The sequence below is a fragment of the Artibeus jamaicensis genome, unplaced genomic scaffold (genome assembly GCF_021234435.1).
Source record: "Artibeus jamaicensis isolate MK-2021 breed Jamaican fruit bat unplaced genomic scaffold, CSHL_Jam_final contig_525, whole genome shotgun sequence".
Classification (NCBI taxonomy): Eukaryota; Metazoa; Chordata; class Mammalia; order Chiroptera; family Phyllostomidae; genus Artibeus; species Artibeus jamaicensis.
Genome location: NW_026521874.1, coordinates 6,438,239 through 6,457,698, shown reverse-complemented (window position 1 = coordinate 6,457,698; position 19,460 = coordinate 6,438,239). Strand labels below are relative to the sequence as shown.

Here is a 19,460-nt window from a genome sequence, read left to right as displayed (position 1 = left end):
AGTCCTCCCCAGGGGCTAGAGAGGAAGAGGAGGTGGTGGCAAGACCCACTGCCGTGATGCCTCGGTGGGCCTACGCGGCACCCATTCCAACGGGACCGCCTGCCAGGTGTATGGAGCACAGGGAGCAGATGTGTGAGTGCGGCTCACCTGTCGGCCCTCCTGGAGCGGCCGGCCCGGGGCGGGGGCCACACAGCCCCGGCAGGTGCTCCAGCAGGTGCTCCAGCAGAGCCCCCACCTCCCACAGCCTCCTTGGCAGACGAGTGGGAGACCCATCCCCTGGGGATAGAATCTGGTTGTGCGAGCCTCTTCTGTGGCTCAGGCCGGAGGCGTGGCACACAGGTAGATGGTGACAGCGGACATCTCTAGTTCTGCTGGGATGACAGGGAGCCAGGGTGGAGACAGGCAGGGCAGGGCACAGGGGCCTGCACTTGATGCTACTTCACAGCCAACAGGATGTAGATGGGTCTGAGACGCAGGGCCGCGGAGAGCAGCCCCCACCACCGGGCCAGGTTTGTGGGCAGGGCACCGGTGGCCTGGTAGGGATGGGAGAAAAGTGTGGAGATTTAGAGCTGAGACTGGGGAAGCGGGTGAAGGGCAGGGTAGAGGGAGCAGCTTGGGTAGCAGTGGCGGGAGAAGACCAGAGACCCCCGGGCACGCATGGCTCTCACACTCGGTCTCCCCCCCAGTCTCCGATTCTGTCCCCTTCTCCCTCTGCCTTCTCTTTCTTTCTCTACTCTCTGCTTCAACTTGACTGCCTGCCCCCTCCCCTTCTCTCCTGACCTTCCCCGCCCCACCCCTCTCGCTCCACTCCCCCTCCCCCATATAGGTAGGCACTGCAGCTGCCATTTGCGGGCTGTGTGTTGTATTCGGGACTCCACCCTAAGCTCTTCCTCTATAGCTGCCCACATCATACTCGGCTCCGTCCTCACTAGGCCCTGAGATGCCAAGGGACACAGCGGTGGGAGGATTTGGCCTCGTCACACGTTTGGCTTGGGACACACTTATACCAAAACCAGGCTGTCCGTCTGAAATTCTAATTTCACTGACCCCGCTGTATTTCTGTTTGCTAGATCTGGCGACCACCTGCCCAGAGGCCTCCGATGGCCAGTGAGACAGGGAAGTGCTGGGCTGGACTGTTCCCATCGGAAAACTCTGAGGCTCTCGCTCATGGCCAGCAGCGGGCTGCGGCTCCACCGTCTGTGCCATGGGGTGGGGTGATTTTGTCACCGATTTTGTGGGTGTGTCCAGGCACCACATGCTCAGGGACACCCAGGAGGAGTGGGGGAGGGGCCAGAGCCTGCCCGCAACTGTTCTGGCTCCTATACAGTGACTAGTCTCCCGGCTGTGGCGGCTCCGCAAGTGGCGTTTCCCCTTAAATAGACGAGTGTTGGCAGGACAAACACCCTTTTTTGCCATTTGTAAGAGTTTAACTTATTTGCTTTTGGTCTAAATTCTCCCAGGCCAGGGAGCAGGCCTGTCTTGACCTCTTCTGTATTTCAGTGCAACGCCTGGGCAATGCGTTACCCCGTCAATGTATGGGCAGAATAAATAAATGGCATAGTCCAGGGATGGCGGCAAATCGGTGCCTGGATTGTGTCTCTTAAGTGCATAAGCCAATACGTCTTTGCTACTCCAAGTGTGGCCCATGGACCAGCAGCCACATCCAAGTTGCCCGGGAGCTGGTTGGAAATGCGGAGTCTCGGGCCCCCCTCTGACCTCCAGCATGCACTGAACCCAGTTCCCCTCTCATGACCCCTGTAGGTAATTCCATCCAAGGCTCCGAGTCCCGGTTTCCTTGGCTGGGAAATAAAAGGTAATACGGGTCTTTTACTGCCTCTGCCCAACACTGTTGCCCCTATCTAGCAAGAAAAGGTTCTGGAAGGTACGAACATGAATTCGTTATTTGCAAGGTGGTGTCATCTTGTCTGAGCGGCCAGAGGGTGATAAAATAGCACCCTGTTCTCTCAGTGCCTTCCCGGCTCACCCTCTTTCTCTTGTTTCTCGGCTCTTGGTTCCCAGTCCCTAAACAAAACCCAGCCTCCCTCTCCTGCTTCCCCTGCACAGTGTCAGACAACAGACAGAACTGTCCAGGTGCTGGTCAGTTTCCGTGGCTTGAAACAAGCATTTATGTGCACGTGTCTGTCTGAAGGAGGCTGGGGTGGCAGGGGTGCCTGGGGGCGGTGCGTGGGACCAATTCAGACAGGCTCCAGTCCCCTGCGCTTGGTTTTGTCTTGTTGCTAATGTGTCATTTGATGCAGGTCTGATCAAACGCGTCCCTGAGCTGGGGGATTGTGGGGGCGGGCGGTGAGAGGAATTATCATTTTTCTTTCCGCAGAACCTGCCAGCCTCCCGCCCCCTCCTCTATTTGGGCTCCATGGGGATGGCATCCAATTATAGATGGACCTTCCGAGTCCAGCATCTGCCTTCACATCCCGGACCGGCACTCGAGGTTTTCAAAGCAGTGCGCTAACATCTATTACTGCTTCCCACGTGCCAGGCTGTGTGCTGGGTGCTCTACACACAGGCTTATGGGGTTACTGGGAGAACAAAGTGGAACATGGGGTTAATGCATTTTCTGAAATCAAACATTCCATCCACTGTAGCTTTGCCCCTTCTATTGAGTAACGACCACATTAAATGTATCAGTGGACCGCCTCCTGGCCACCCCGAAGGTGGTCCGCCGGCTCACAGCATCCGCTGACACCTGGGAGCTTGGTAGAAGTGCAGCATCTCGGCCCCACCCCGGACCCACGGAATCAGAATCTGCGGTTGAACAAAGACCCCCAGGGGATGTGCACACATTGCAAAACCTGTCTTAATTTTGGGACCATTAAAATATGGACGGAAAGGCATGTTTTGGAATCAAGGACACAGGGACATTTCCATATCAGATGAGGGTTCTCGAGGCTCAGAGAGGCAAAGTTATTGTCGAAAGTCACACAGTTTATGGATGACAGACCCAGCATTACAACCCAGCCTCGTGACATTCCCATGGCACTGCACTGTCCTCCAGCCCTCGGATGGAGAATGTCATTGTCACCCATGGTAATTAATGCATGGTATTTGATGTCAGCTGAAGATGGTTACCAAAGACCAGGTGTGTTCTTCCTGTCACTTTGAGAGACTGACCTTGTCAACCACCATAGGCCTAGCTATGAATATTTCTACGGAGTCTCACACTGGTGATGATGGTGCCCCAAATTGTCACAATCAAATATCGGGTGACTCTCTGCCTGCAGGAACTTTCTGCTTGCTCGGTCTCACCTCCACGCACCGCCCCTCAGAGAGGCTGTCCTTCATTACGCGGTCTTGGGCAGCCATCCCTTTCTAGCACTTTGACAGCTGTTAATTCTAAGTGTGGCGCTTGTCATTGGCTTATTTGTTGACTTGTTTAGGTCTTGTCCCCCTGGAGTATGAGCCCTACGGGGGCCGAAATCTCAACTGCATAGTTCGTTCACCACTGGACGGATCCCCATTGCTGAGAGGGGGCCTGACGGGGGGGTGCTCGGTGCATATTTAAGTCAGTGAGTGAATGAGTAAATGAATGAATGAATATGCTAGATGGACAGATGGGTGCATCACGTCTTCCAGGGAGGCGTGGCCTTGGGCCACAGGATATAATTTAGGAATTGCCCCCCCACCCCCACCTTGGACATCTCCTTGGCCTGTGACTGCTGTGCAGGGCCAATCTGCCTGGCACTATGCAGCGAGCGGTGCTGAGCTGCCAGGGGCCTTGATACATATCGTGAGTCCCAGCTACTCTCCTTCAGTCATTCTTTAGTTATTTCATGAGCATAAGCCCAGCAGGCTGCAGGGACTCTGCCTTCAGGTCCCCTCCCTGGCACCTCAGCGCCCCCGCAGGAGCCTCGCAAACCCCCCTCCCTCTGCTCCCATTTTCCTCGGCGGGTCATTCTCTGGTCATCAACAGTAACCTCCCCAAACGCCCAGCGACGTGGGCTCCACCAGGTGGCAGTCTGGGTGATGCAATGTGGCCCCCCCTTCCATCTGCTCTGGAACAGGTGTGCATAGGTGGAGGGGCCACTGGCCTCCTCGCTCACCTGAGGGGGGAGTTCTGATGACTCTGTGTGGGACCCAGGCCTTGCAGGATGGGGCAGAGCCCGAGACCCAGCTGTGAGCAGCACAAACGTCGGAATTAGCAACAGCAGGATCCAGATCAGCCACAGCCGCTCAGTAGCTGTAGGTTCAGGCAGCGCCTTGACCTTCTGGAACCTCTGTTTCTTCTTCTGTGAAGCAGGTATAAAGATGTCCGTGTTGCCGGGCTGTGAGGATTAGACGGAATGAGCTGGGCTCGCCATTCCAACGGGAGTATTTTGAAAAGGGAAGGGTGCCAGAGAAGCTGGGAGAGAGAGGCTGGAGAGACTGGACGCCCACCCAGGCCCTCGGTACTTTTCCCATCACTGCACAGCGGTCACGTTAGGTTGGAAACACCCTTGGGTGAAGTCTTGCCCTCCGTGGTCCCCTGCTTGGAAAGAGTACAGGATCTGGATGAAGAGCACTGGGGCCCTCGGGTGGTCCCTGCAGACTCAGTTTCCTCGGCTGCTGAACGAGGACGCGTCTCCCTCCAGAGCAGCCGAGAGGAAGAAAGGCCGCAAGGGCCAGAGCGCACTGGGAAGTCATTGATGAACTTGAACTGCGAAGAGCTTCCAAATGCGGGCGGCACTTCATCAGCAGCAGAGCACTTTACAAGTGGCAAGGTTCATTGTGGGATGAAAACCCGTTAGCTCTGGTCCCTGCCTGGCCCAAGTCACTTGAAAAACCTTCCTTTGGGACAACAGGGGAGCTCTGAGACTGTGGCGTGGGAAGATCAGACGCCTGGAGGGGCAGGGAAAGGCCACTCGGCCCAGAAACCACAGGCTGGAGAGCCTGGCTCTCATGCAGGACACCGCTGGCCTGGCCCCCGGCCCTGCGTCCCCTCTGTCTGACTGGTCTTCTCCCTCTGAGCTGGTGTCTCAGGGTCTTTCCAGGAAGGACCCCTGGTCCCGGCCTCACCTGCAGGTTTCTTCCTCCTGGAGATTCCCGACCCCCTCCGGAACCACACCCACGGAATCGCCAGCTCTGGGGAGGGGGGCCCGGGACTCTGCCTTTTACCGAGACTCCCCAGGGTGTGGGTGTGCATGTGAAAGGCTGAGAAGTGTGGTCAGTCCTAGATAATCTTCAGGACCAGCGGGGTGTCTTCCTTTCCTTTTTTTGTATTCCAAGAGAGCATTTATTGGATCCATTGCCAATGCTAAAAAAAAAAAAAAAGCAAGTAATAAATGGCCGTGGGTCTGAGGCTGGTTCCACGTGGCGGATGCGAGGCACTCTGGTTAGCCGGGGCCCCGATCAGCGCATGCGCCCGGACGCGGCCGGCAGGGAGGGTGCGTGTGGACTCGGTCACATTATTATTAGATGTCCGCTCAGCACCAGAGCCGGGCGATGCATCGCCCGGGACATAGATTTGTGAGGCTGCTGGGCAGTGACCCGAAATCAGTGCTGGGTAGACTGCCGGGTGCATTCGGGGAGATCAATAAGCAATTATAATTATTATTACCATTAATAATAAATGCTACCCAGCCTGGACAAAGAAGTCGAGGTGAGGTGGGCACCTGCCCCGGAGCACTGGCCTCACACGTGTCCCCAGGCCGGCCCAGTGCGACCTTTGCTTCCCGCCCCCTGCAGCTGCAGAGGCCTCTCTGCACAGAGGAGGCCGAACGGGGCTGCTCTGAGCCTCTGCCCCTGTGGCCTGTGTACTCACAGCCCCCCAGGCAGGGCGGGAGGGGGTCAGGGAAGGCAGGTATGTCTGGACTTGGATGGAGGTCTGCAGAGATTCTCAGGGGCTGCTTGTTCATGAGATCACTCCAGAAGATTCTGTCTGATGGTCCAGCTCCATGGGCCTCACTTCCACCCTGGCTGGGGTCGGGCTCATTGCTCAGTCCCCCCCCCCATTCCTAGTCCTTTGGACACCCTGTTGGAAAGCACTTGGCCCACCTTGAATGCCTGTGAAGGCAAGGTGGCAGGGTTAGCCAATGGTTAGGTGTGCAGTCTCAACAGCCAGACCGTCTGGGGTCCAATCTGGGCTTCACCACCTATGAGCTGTGTGTCCTCAGGCACATCACTTAACCTCTCTGGGTCTCAGTTCACTCATTTGTACAATGGTGACAACAATAGCGCCCATCTCATGGGGGTTTTGAGAAGATGGAGACAATGGGTGTAACGGGCCTTGCACGCCAGGACCATTCCAGTGTTCACTGTGTCCTATTCGCTTTCCTGTGCCTTTTTCATCCCTAAAAGCCTGGTATCCAGCACAGAGAAGGGCCTTGGTATGCATGGGTTCAGCCAGTGGCTTTGTGCGTGATCGCAGCCGGCGTTTGCTGGCTGTTCACTCTTGCCAAACCCTGTTCTAAGCATCTAGCTGCCTCTACTAACTCAGTTCATCTTTGCACCAATTCCTGAAGGGAAGGCCTACTATTATTTCCATTTTACCAGAGGCATAACCAGAGGCAAATTAAGCTGTCCGAGTTTTCCAGTTGGCAAGAGAGAGAGTTAGAATTTGAACACAGCCAGTCTGTGCCCAGAGCCCTTGCTCCTAACCACTGCACTGGACTGCCTCTTGGATAAATGGGGGGGGGGGAGAAGAGGGAGGAAGGGGAATGGGATAAACGAGCTGGTTAGATGGTCAGGCAATCACTGAACTCTCCAGTGGATGAAAGAGGGAGCCTGAGCTCAGAGAGCTGCTGTGAAGACTGGACACTGGGCCCCGCCCCTGGTAAGTGCTCAGTAAACAGTAGCAATGAATAGGATGGTGCAGAGATAATGACAATGAAGACAGAATGGGCTAAACCAGTAAATACATGAGTGACAGTGACGGGGACCGGCGGGTCGCCCTTCAGAGGGCCTAACCAGCCCGATCTCTCCAGTAGCCGGAATGTGAGACACACGGAGACTTGAATTTCTCTCCCCAGTTTGCAGTATGCGGGTCATTCAAGTGTCTGCTGAGGTCACGCTGCTAATACTACAGACGGGATTTTGCTCCAAAGCGACCTCCTGGGCACAGCCTCTGCCCTGCAGGGGTCCTGACCCCACGTTTGGCTGTATCAGGGAGACAGCTAGAGGACTGAGGCAGAAGTAGGGGAAAATCCATGTTTTTCAGTTCAACAAGCATCTGTTGAGTGCCTGCTGTGGACTTGGCCCCGTGTGAGGGGTTTTCTGATATGCTCACCCGTGTTCTGTTCACCTGCCCTCCAGCTTCTGGACGCCGGGCCCTTCTATAGGACAAAGTCTTCGTGATGAGGAACAGACAGAACCCAGTGTGGCTGCCTTTGGAGGAAAGGGGGTTTCTGGATGTGTCCGTCAGGTTATGCTGCAGTAATGAGCAGCACCAAATCTCAGCGCTTTAAAGCAACCCAACAAGTGTTCGTCTCTCACTGGAGCTATGTGTCCAGTGTGGGCTGCGTTCCTCATCATCCTTACTCAGGGTCCCAGCCTGATGGGGACTCCAGCCTGTGGCACATCCCCCATCACCCAGGATGTGGCCTTTTAACCCTGCTCACATCTCATTGGCCAGAGCAAGTCACATGGCCATGCCTGGCCATCCAGTGGGTGGGGAGGGCAGTCCTACAGAGTGAACCTCACATAGGATCACAGCATAGATCCCCGGGTGGGAAGAGGGGCCTGTGGCTGAAGCTGTGGGCTGGTCACTTCCTGCTCCTGTGTGGGAGAGAAGCTCTGTGAGGGGGTGGGCTGGGGTGCAGGGGCACGTAAGGCGGGGTCGGGGCTCAGCCTGTGCTTGGGATCAGGGTTCAGGCTGGGACCAGCTCTGTCCGTAATAACAGTTGAAGTTCAGTCTGGGGTCAAGGTCAAGACTCAGGCCTTGAGCAGAGATTAGGTCCAGCAGTCAGTGCGTGACCAGCCTATGGCTGGGGTCAAGGCTCAGGCTGGGGCAGGGAGCAGGGTCAGTACTTGGTCTGCAAGGGAGGCCAAGGCTCAGTCTGAAGTAACCATCGGGGCTTCATCTGGAGCGGGGATAAGATTCCAGCCCTTGCCCAGGGTCCGGATTCCCCTGTGACCCATCAGAACCCACTTCCCACACTGTTCCAAGGCTGGGGCCTCACACCCAAGACCAAGCTGAGCCTGGATCTCAGCCCCCACGCTCAGACCCAGGACCCCTGCCCTGCCTCCACTTGCCCACGACGAGTGTCCCAAAGCGGAGCTTCCCCTCCCGCCCTTGCCCCGCAGCCTTGGGGTCAGCCCGGCGGGCCCCGGCATGGCCCTGGGCACCAGGGCGCCCCCATCCCTCCCGCCCTCCGCGCGCCGCCCTCCGCCTCCCTCCCTCCGCCACCAGCTGCCGGCTCCGTCTGCTCTCTCTCCCCCTCTCCGCCTTAGAGACAGCTATAAGTCTCCCGTGAAATATATACAGTGTAAATATATAAAAAGCTTGTGCCTGCCTGCTGCTTATGTATTCATGAAATAGTAAATAAATTTTATGGGATAATTTGAAGGCTGCCAGGAAGCCGGGAGATGAGAACGAAGGCCTAATGAGATGGAGCGTCAGGGCGGCACACGCGCAATCGATCTGCGGCTGCCCGGGCCGAGCGGGACGAGCCGTCTCCTGTGGCCCAGGGCCTCGCGGACGAGACGTTGCGGAGGGGCTTCCGAGGGTCATAAACCACGGGTGGCTGCAGCCGGGACGCCCGGCGATGACAGGCTGACAGCCCCCTTCCGGGGGAGGCCCGGGGGGCGGAGACATGAATCCTTTCCCTGGCTCCGCCCGAGACTTGACGGGTGACCCTGAACTGGTCCCGTCCCCTCTGCGCGCCTCCGTTTCTCCCTGAGCGTGAAGAGGAGGCCGAGCAAGAAGGTCGCGGCAGGGCGTGCACAGTGTCCGCCTCTATCCGAGCCCCTGCTCCGCTCTTCCCGCCACTTACTACAGGGTGCAGTGAATGTGTTTATTTGACACCTGCAGGATTAATATCGTCTCTCTGCTCAACTTCCCCTCCATTTGCGCAGGGTCAAGGTCTGTTTCACTAGGTGTTTGGTACCCCCAGTGCCTGGCACGGAGGAAGTTCTCAATAAATAGTTATTGGTGGGATGGATGATGGAATGAATGAATGAGTGAAACAACCAGAACGGATCCAGTCCTGTCTATCACCTTCAACTGTAACCCCCTGGGTCCCAGCCACCACCCCGTACTTGGCCCCCTGCGGCAGTCTCCTTTCTGGTCCCCAAGCTTCCACCGCGCCCGCTGCACTGGCTCTCCCTACATCCACCAGCGGGGTCCTGCTGAACCTCAGAAGTCAGATTATACCCCTCCTCTGCTCCCAGTCTTCTCCTGTCACTCAGAAACAGCCAAAGTCCTCCCGCTGGCCCTCTGGCTGCCCCCAACCCCTACAACCCCCGTACTCCCTCCATCCCTCACTGCACTCCAGCCACCGGCGGCCTCAGCGCTGGATCCTGCCTCAGGGCCTTTGCACTGGCTGTTTGTTTCTCTCGGCCCGGAGCGCTCTTCCCCTGCATGTCCTCATAGCAAAGCCACTTTTTGCAAGTTTTTGCTACAATCCCGTCCTCTCTCTCTGAGGCCACGTTTGCATAAAAGTGTGCCTCAGCCTTCTCCTGGCACCCCCCAAACTCTTATCTTGTCCTGCCCCCACCCCCGCCACCAGCGCCAAGTGCTTCCTTCCTAACATAATTTATCATCTGCTGTTTGCTTGTTTGTTTATTTGTTCTCTACGTTCCCCTATAGGGGAAAAGTGCGAGCTTTCTGCCTGGTGTGCTCGCTCTGGTATCCCAGCACCCACAGTGGCGTATGGTACACAGCTGATGCTCAGTAAATACTGGCTGCGTAAGTGAACGAATATCTAAGAAATTGTCCAAAGCCACGTTCATTCATTTCTTTACAGAATTATTAGCACCACCTCGTTTAATCTTCAGAGGGCGCCAGAAGGTGGGGCACAGGGGGGGCAGAGGAGTTACCAGGATGTGTCTGAAGTTTAAGGTTACATCGGCCCCCTTTTAAATAACTATCCATTCCCAGGTCTAATTTTCATTCATAATTTTAGAAAAAAAATGTAATAAGATCTTCCAAAATTGTGCAACCTCCGGGCCCCTCCACAGCTGGACCCACCCCGGAAGAGAGCAGGAAGAGAACATCCTACTATGTGCATTCCGAAGGGGGCTTCGGGCCCCAGAGAAGGCCCCCCCCTTGCCCAAGGACACACAGCCTGTAAGAGGAAGGGTGGGGACTTGAACCCATCTGGCCCCTAGATCGTACGTCCCCTGAAGGCAGGGCTGGTGGCGGCTGGGCACTCGGTGGAATCAGCCGGGCATTACGGGGCAGGATGGGCGTGCGAGAAGCAGGGACGAGCAGGAGGAGAGGGCTGCCCCGGTGGGAAGAGGGGGTGCCCTGGACAGGAAGCGGGTGAGTATAGCCTGCAGGTCTGAGAAAGTCAAGATGGAAGCTGCAGAACAAAGTGCGATAGGAAGTTCCACCCTTTTGGGATGTTCCAGCCACGAGCTTCCCATTTTTCTTTTTTCCAAGATGCCTTAAACACATGGACTTATTTCTGAATGAAAGTGTTTGGGATGGATGAAGGAATGTGTCCACACCACCTCCAGCTACAACCCTGCTCCGAGCCACCAGTACAGCCTGCTTCTAACTCACTCGCCCCCTGCTTCTGCCCCTGCCACACTCTCCAGTCCATGGTGTGGGGTCCGCCATGGAACTCCTCTGCTCAGGGTCCTCCAACAGCCTCCCACCTAAATCAGGAAACGTCCACCAGCATGGTTCCTGCAGCTCCCCAGCCCTCCTTATTTCTCGGACCCACTAGTTTTCAATAATGCAAGCCCCCTTGCTAACCTTCTAGTCTTCCAAATCAGTTCCTACCTCAGGGCCTTTGCACGGCTGTTCCCACTCCTGGCACACTGCTCCTTGTCCAGATAACCGCACGGCCTGCTCCTTCAGCACAAGTTAATAGACGATATCGCCACGATATGTCTCTCTCCTCTGCATTTACAACCATCAGGCACTCTACGTATTTTGCTCATCCTGTTCCTTACTTTCTTCCTAGAGGGTCGGTTCCATGAAAGCAGGGACTTTTGTCTGCCCTGTTCACCTCTACGTCCCAGCACCTAGCTGCTCGCATCACATACGGGGTGGGGGGGACCTGTTGAGAGCCGTGGCACCTTCCTGCCTGTGACGAACACCTCAGCTCTGAGCAGAGACATGTGTTCCAGGAGTCGCTTTGAGAGCATCCGGAGCTGACCATTCCTGTGAATGAGGCCTGGGGACGGGAGTCTGCCCCTGTGGCTCAGGGGACAGGACACAGAGCAGGGACGTGAAGAGCGGCCGGCATTGCACCCGCCACCTGGCCTTTCGGCCTCCTCGGTGAAGGAGAGAGGCCTTTTCTTCTTTTCCATTCCTCCAAAACCAATCTTCGTATTGATTGCTCCTTTCCACCTCCAGCCGCAGCCAATGGGCACTGAGAGGGGCTGAGCGTGTCAGTTTTGCTGAACAGCCCCAGGCTCCAAGGGGCCAGCGCAGCCTCTATGGGCCATATCTGTCTGCGGGGACCCTGCCTCCCTGGCATGGGCACCCGAGGGCCCTGGAGAGAAACAAACCAGCACCCATTTGGGGGTAGGCTGGGTCAGTCACTGATGCCCTGAGCACTGTCTGGGCACTTTTTGTGTGCTGGTCCCATTCCTAAAGTTGACCCCTGGGTGAGTCATTCTGCTAATATTTGATGAGCATCTATTACACTGCAGGCACAGCTGGATCCAGGTGCCCAGTACCTGCCATCCGGAATCTGTCTCTGTCCACCTTTTGGCTACGCTTTGCTCAGTGTCCGCCTTATTTTCAAGCAGGCTCTAGTTACCTGGTGGCAAGAAGAGCCACCAAAAGGCCCAGGTTGTACGCTGACAGGTTAGCAACCCAAAGCAAAGACACTACTTCTTTACCCACAAAAGCACCAGAAGGGAACATCATTGGCTCTGATAGGTTATGTGCACATCCTTTAACCAGTCATTACAGGCAGGTTCTGATTGGTCAGGACTGGTTTTGGGCCCACCCCTGAAGCTGAGAGTTGAGGGGTAGCTTTGCTTAAGCCATGGGAGCTGATAGAAGGGGAAGGAGGTTCCTCCAAAGGCAGAGGAGCCGGAAACCGCCAGACGAGAGGGAGTGGCAGGCTCTAGGCCACCTCGGGCCAGTGGAGGGGTTGCGAGCACAGTGTGATTTGCTCCACTTCGCTTTTGCAATGACTGGCTTCCCTGAATCAGAACCCAGAAGCTCACAAAAAAAAAAAAAAAACGGTCAAGGGTGAGAACATCTGGGACTCACAGTTGTTTTTGAATGGAGTGTAGACTGTCAACATAAAGCTTCTCAATGTCTGCATTCAGCCATCAGCCCAAGGCCACCTGGGCCTCTGCCAAGTCTGAACCCATGGAAATGACATAAACACAATACCAAGGAGATGCTTAGCAGGGAAGCATGCTCTGCACCCACAAAACCAGCAGTGTCGGCCCAGCCAAGAGGGGTCTCGGGGGTCGTTGGACCCACTGCCCTGCCTCCACCTGTGGCCAAAGACAGTCCCTAAGTCACACGAATCCATCATGGACACATGTGGCTCTGAACCTCTCAGAAGGTGTTGCCCTCCCCGACCTGGGATTTCAACAATGAAACCCACTTCTTCCATTTGCTGTAAAAATGCCACAGAGAACACTTCCTGGCTCTACCCAGTGCAAGCTTGTTGCTGCTTGTAGAATTCCTTCCTCTTTGTCAATAACACATGTCTTTTGCTGGTTGCCCAGGAGCTCAAAGCCTAAAGTTTACACTCAATCAAGTTTCTCCATGGGTCTGGACACCTGGGTGGTCCTTGTAACCTCAGCTCTGACTCTGCTTCATTTTATTATCCTTGCTATCCTGTTGTAAATGTCCTTAAACTGCTTTTGGAAAGAGGCGGGGTGTGTGAATTCATAAGCATAACTAAGACAGCGGAGCGCAGGAGAAGGTGCCCTGTAATGAGAGATTCAGCGGGAACGTCACGGAAAGACGAGTCCAGCACAGCTTTGTAATTGGCAGCTGTAGGTTGGAAGTCAGGAGAAGGGGGTTTGACCTCCGACTCCTCAGTCTGTGCAGGCCTGAGCAAGTTAGTTCACCTCTCTGAGCCTCTATTTTGTTATCTTTACAATGGCATTGAAAACATCACTGAGGCATCTGGGCAAACGCAAGTTGAAATAGCAATGAGATCCCATTGCGTGCCCACTAGAATGACCCGAATCAAAGGTCGACATCATCAAATGCTGGCAAGTAGGTGGAACAGCCCGAGCAATACGTCAGTTGGAGCATCATGGACCACTTGGTGCACAGGGATGAGTAATTCTGTTGCCAGCAGCACTGGTGGTTACAAACAGTTTGCAAATATGTGTGGCAGTTGCTTATAAAACGCAGCCTAACCTCATTATGTGACCCAACACTTCCACTCCTAGGTATTTACCCCAGGTAAATAAAGACATGCCCATGCCTTGGCTGGGTAGCTCAGTTGGTTAGAGCATCATCCCAATATGCCAAGACTGTGGGTTCGATCCCTGGTCAGGGCAGGTATAAGAAGTAACCAATGAATACATAAATAAGTGAGACAATAAATCAATGTTTGTTTCTCTCTCTCTCTCCTTCTCTCTCAGGAATCTCTCTCCCTCTCTCTCAAACCAATAAATAAATTCTTTTAAGAAGCAAAAGCTAGAGAAAATTTTAAAATGCCCACAACAATTCTGCATCAAATGTTCACAGCAGCCTTATCTATAGTAGCTTCCAGATGGAAACAGCACCGATGTCCACCAACAGACCACCGGAGAAATAAACTGTGAACGGTCCGTACAGTGGGACACCACACAGCAGGGGAAGGAACGAACGACTGATAACACAGCAACACGGATGAATCTCCAGAACGTATGCCAAGCGAAAGAAGACTTACACAAGAATTCACTTATGCAAAGTCTTACCATGGCCAAAGCAGCCCATGGTGGGGAGCAGACGGAACGATCGTTGCATCTGGAAGCTGGGGATTGACGGGGACGGGGAATCAGAGCGTGTTCCGGGAGATGGAAATATTCTGTATCATTAGAGGGGCTTGGGCTGCTGGAGGGTAAATATCTATCAAAACTCAGCGGATGGACCCTGGCCGGGTGGCTCAGTTGGTCAGACTGTCATCCCATATCCCCCAAGTTTGCAGGTTCGATCCCTGGTCAGGGTACATACCCAGGCTGCAGGGTTGACAATCCCGTCGGGGAGCATATGAGGGGCAGTTAATTGATGTTTCTCTCCCTCTCTCTCTCTCCCCCTCCTTCCCTCTCTGACTCTTTAAAATCAATGAACATATCCTCTGGAGAGAATTAAATTTTTTCTTAAACTCTATGAATGACACACTGAAGATTAGTGTTCTTCACTATTTGTAAATTTTATATATTTTTAAAGATTGTATTTATTTATCTTTAGAGGGGAAGGGAAGGAGAGAGGGAGAGAAATATCAACGTATGGTTGCCTCTCATGCTAGGGTCCCCTGCTGGGGGCTGGCCTGCAACCTAGGCATGTGCCCTGACTGGGAATCAAACTGCGATCCTTTGGATTGCAGGCCTGAGCTCAATTTAAATTTTTTTTTTTAAAGAAAGGTACCCTGACCAAATATGGCATTCCAATTAAGTATTTAGGGGGCAGGGTTTGGATGTCTGCCCTTCTCCTTGAACTGCATTAAAGACACTGAAGGGGCCCGACGGATGGAGAGGGGGATGGATGAACCATCTGTGATAAAGCAAGATGATGACAGAGCTTAGGTGGCGGATGTATACAGATGGTCGCTGAAAAGTTCACCTGATGTTCCAAGTTATTCATAATGGAATGTTGAGGTCAAAGGCCTGCTTCTCAGGTCGACATGAGGACCGAGCAGGGTGAAGTCTGCAGAGTGACCAGTCCAGAGAAGAGACTGGACACGTGGTGGCGGTAGCGGGGAGCACCGGAAGCGTTTGGAAAGGAACATGAGTGTGCAAGGTGTTCCAGGCCCAAATCGCCACATCTTTCCCACTCTCACTACTGTGACTTCCTGTCTGTTGGAAGGGCTCGTACCGGCATGGGCCACAGAGTTCAAAAGCTACGAAAGTGTATAAAGGATGAAACCTCTCCCTCTGTCCTTGGGCCCCCAGCCACCCACTCTGGTCCCCAGAAACCTCCAATGATACCAGTTTCTCACATTTCTTTTCAGGGACAGTCTGTACTATACATATAACTGTGTACATACTATTTCCTTTTTGTCATGATAACATGCTTTACACTGTTCTGGCGTTTTCACGCCATCTATATCCTGGCAATGCTTCCGTATCAGTGCATTCTTATCCTTTGACATGACTGCATAGTATTCCATGGGGGGGGGGGAGACCATAGCGGATTTGCTCAATCCTGTATCGATAGGCGTAGAGGTGGTTTCCATCATTCGTTAAACCTTCCGAATGGTGCCGTTGTTTCGAAAGACTTGAGAACTGATCCCTGCATCTCCCGACAAGTGACGCGGAGACTCCTCCAATGACTCAGGGTGCTTCTCCGATCGAAACCCACGGCGCGTCATTAAGTCCTTGGGTGTCTTCACTTCGGCTTTGATTAAATTATCCCAATTTGTCCTTTCAAATAGATGTCTTTTCTTAAGTAGTGATTTACCACAATTAAGCCCCCCAAAATTAAATTAAATGAATTACATCTCTCAGGCTGGGTGTCCGGGGGAGCCGAGGCTGGGCGCAGTAATAGTCCAGACGCTATTAAAAGCAAAGGCAGGAGAATGCGTGCCGGGTGAGAGGGGAAAATTCATAGCTCCACTGATACGCCATGATAAATAATTATGAGTTATTAATTTTAAATTACATCTTTAATGCGTTGCATGATTTTAATTCCCCCTACAGTATTAATATCGGACTGGCTTTGATTAATTTAAAGCAGAACAGAAAGGTGCCAATTAAGGGGACTCGTGGGGAACTTTGAGGTGTTTATATCTGTCTCTTGATAGCCCCGCGGTGGGGGGCAAGGTCATTGCTCAAGGGAAGAGGCTGATTATCCACAGGAACCCAGGGTGGGACGTGTCAAGAAGAGTGGAAGATGGATGTTAACTCTTTTCGTGTCTCTGAGCGCCAGGGAGGAGAGAGACACGGGCAGCCAAGGAGAGGGGCCGAGAGAGTGCTTTTCCCGGGCCAGAGGCAGGTCAGGATGAGGCTTCGGCGAGGGCTCCAGCGTTCCGTTTGCCACGTCCCTCGAGACCGGGGCGAGGAGCTCCCTGGGCATCTGAGGACCTCAGCACTTGGGAAAGGGGGTCACATGCAGGAAAGGGGAAGCCACCCATCAAAGGGTGTCCCCAAGTCGCTGAACGGTCATAGAGCCATGCTTGGGACGTCAGCCCACCATTAGAATATGCCCCACAGGGGGATGCTTTGGGGTGGCAGATGGACAAACGTTTTATTTTACTTCATAGTTGAGTGTTCGCCTTAATGTATGCGATAGAAAGAAAAGCATTCATGATTCCATAGATAGCATTGCTTACGTTGAGGCCGAATTTAAGCTTTCTTTTTTTTAAGAGCCATTCAAAACAAAATGTTGAGTAATTGTTGTATTTGGCATGCAGCCACCACAAAAAAAAAGATAATAATTATTATGATGGTGACGCAGAAGTAACTGAAGTTAGCCTTATCACATTAATGGCATCATAGCCGTGTGTAGCAGCCTGCCCTCGGCTTGGGAACAGGAGATAGGCTTTGATAAATATGAACCAATGAATCAAAGGGTTGTCTAATTAGCCGAATGGTTAGCAGACAACGCCGGGTGTAGCAGTCCACTGTTCGGAGGGGGTGCCAATGAGGATGGCTTTTTTGCAGAGAAGAAAATGGGGACACATTTTCTTGTTTCACTTATCGCTAAGTGTTTAGTGTACGCTAGCCTATCAAACTTAGGTCGAGGTGAAATTTGAGTTTAAAAAAAAGTGAGTGATTCTAAATGAAATCAGAAATAAAGCATGGTTTACAAGCGGTGGAGGGCAAATAATAATAATTATAATGGTAATATAGAAGTAACTGAGGTTGGTGAATATCCTGTTAATGTCACTACAGTCGCCGAGGGTAGAAACCCAAGTCATGGCTGTAAATTAATGACCCTAGATGAGAGCGCGCTGAAAAAGAAGTCCCCGCCAGCCACAGTGTGAATTGATCACCTCTTCTTCTCCGTGACAGATCAGCCTGGGTAGCGCCAAAGCACCTTCCCGTTTGGTGCTTTTGATTCTTAAAATAATTCTGGAGGTAGGCCCTGCCTAGAAAAGCACCTGACTCGTGGCGAGTACCCAATACTGCAGGGGGAGGGAGAACACCCAGGAGGAAGAGGAGGAAAAGCGAGTAGCGGGTGTTTGTCGACTCCAGTACAAGCACTCCATGCCACGTTCAATTTCAAGCACTTGGCGTGGGTCAGCCCATGTAACACTCACCACCACCCCAGAGGCTGGCATCCTCATTGACCCCGATGCCCAAATGGGGGCGCAGGGCTCAGAGAGGTAGAGCACCTGGCTGGAGGTCATCCAGCTTTTAGGCACCAGCGCCGGGTATCACCGCCATCCATGTTTTATTGTCTCAGAGCCTGAGGCACAGAGAGGTTAAGCAACTGGCCCAAAGTCACACAGGCATCCGATGACTAAAAGCCAGGCAGTCTCGATCCAGAGCTTTGGCTCGGGAATGCTGCACAGGCTGCCTTATAACAGAGACAGACCGTACCAGTCAGCCCTGGCCAGGAAGCTCAGTTGGTTAGAGTGTTGTCCTGAGGATGTGGGTTTGATTCCGGGTCAGGGCACTTACAAGGATCAACCAGTGAATGCATAAATGAGTGGAACAATGAATCTTTCTCTCTCTCTCAAATCAACAAAGACAATTCTTTAAAAAGAGAGATATACAACTCTGAGTTGGGAAACACTGAGGCTTAGCCCGTGTCAGCCCTAAGGTCACCAACTCAGTGTAGGATTGACTTCAGGTACCGGGACCCCCCGTCCCGTGTTCCTGTCATCACAGCGACTATGTCCACGTGGCCCCATCACACTGAAGAAGCAGCTCTTCATCGGTGGAATTTTGCCAAGCACATAGTAGGTGCTCGGTTCATGGCCTCCTGCTTCTCCCAGACTTGGCACTTTGACCAGCCGGCCCCCCATCAGTGCCTCCCTGGCCCTGGGGGCCTGAGGAAGCCCAGCCGGAAGCGCCGAGCCCTGGCTTCCCAGCAGAGCTGCAGAAGCGAGACAATCGCATTAGGTCCCTGGGGCGGATTTGGCCGCCTCATCAGGCCTCTGAAAGGCAAGGATTGGCCGGTGGACAGCAGGAGCGGCCGGAGCTGGTTCCTGTTCAAAGCTCCTTCCTCCAGCCGCATTAACGATGGATTATAAGTCAGGGGGTTAGAGAAGGGCCAGCGAAGCCCTCCCCCCTCCGCCTCCAGATGTGCAGGTGGGAACTCCTGGTCCCAGGACAACCAGGGTCCAGCAACCACAACCACAAAAATGATGACGCCCGATGCCAGGTGCCTGATTCTTCGCTCAGCGCGTTCTGTCTGCATCTCATTGCAACTCTCTCCACTCCCAGATGAGGAAACAGAGACACAGAGAGATCAGCTAACTCTCCCGGGGCAACCCAGCAAGTTCAAGGGCTAGGCTCATGTTCGGACTGAGGTCTGACTCATTTCTTGCTTTCCACTAGTCTGTCCCCAACTGTAATGAGTTCATTACTTGTTTGATCAGTTAAGTGCCTTCCTTCCTGATGCTTTACAAGATCAAGGCCAAGGCCCTTGTCTGTTTCATTGCTACTGTGTCTCCAGAAGTCAAGCAGAGTGCCCGGCATCGAGTGGGTGCCCAAGGCCTGTTTGTTGAATAAATTTTGGAGGGGAGGAAGGGAGGGAGAGAGGGACACATACCCCAGGGTGCCCCAGGATGCTTGCCCTCATTTTTGCCGTCCACGCTGGAGAAGAGAGTACCCCGGGGGGACAGGCCCTGCGAAGGCACAGAGGCAGGAAGTGTGGGTACAGAGAGGAGCTTCACACTGCAGGGTTTGTGATGGCTGAGTCCCCGACCCAGAGAGCAGAGACCCCAAGCTCAAGTCCCCACTCCGTGCCTGACTAGCCAGGTGACCTTAGACAAGCCAGTTTTTCAAAGGTGGGCCTCCGTCCCCCCCATTTCCCTGCCTCCTGGGGCTGTTCTGAGGATGGAGTGGGAACCTGCGCTGTTCGCACCCAGGCTGACCCAAGGAGAGCACTGGGCTCTGCCTGTCGAAGCAGATGTCGTGAGAGAGGGACGGTGTCCTCCCGCTTGGAGATGAGGAGCCGCTGGGCAGCTGTGGGGCTGAATCTTAGTTCCGCAGCTGAGTGTGACCCAAACACCTGGCTCCTTCTCTCCGGGTCCCAGGTCCCAATCTGTACTTTGGGG

The 19,460-nt window shown here is 53.8% G+C and overlaps 1 protein-coding gene across 3 annotated transcripts in view; it reads left to right on the top strand.

The window, feature by feature from the left end:
- The window catches only part of RBM19 (RNA binding motif protein 19), a 163,469-nt gene that overhangs the window by 130,740 nt on the left and 13,269 nt on the right, over positions 1-19,460 (top strand). The window contains exon 25 of one of the 3 annotated variants that reach the window (XM_053669766.1): positions 13,672-13,731. The exons of the other annotated variants lie outside the window; for them this stretch is intronic. Coding sequence (XP_053525741.1) covers positions 13,672-13,716 — 45 coding nt within the window. The 3' untranslated portion in view covers positions 13,717-13,731. Of the gene's footprint in view, positions 1-13,671; positions 13,732-19,460 lie in introns of those variants that run through there. 3 annotated transcript variants of the gene reach the window in all.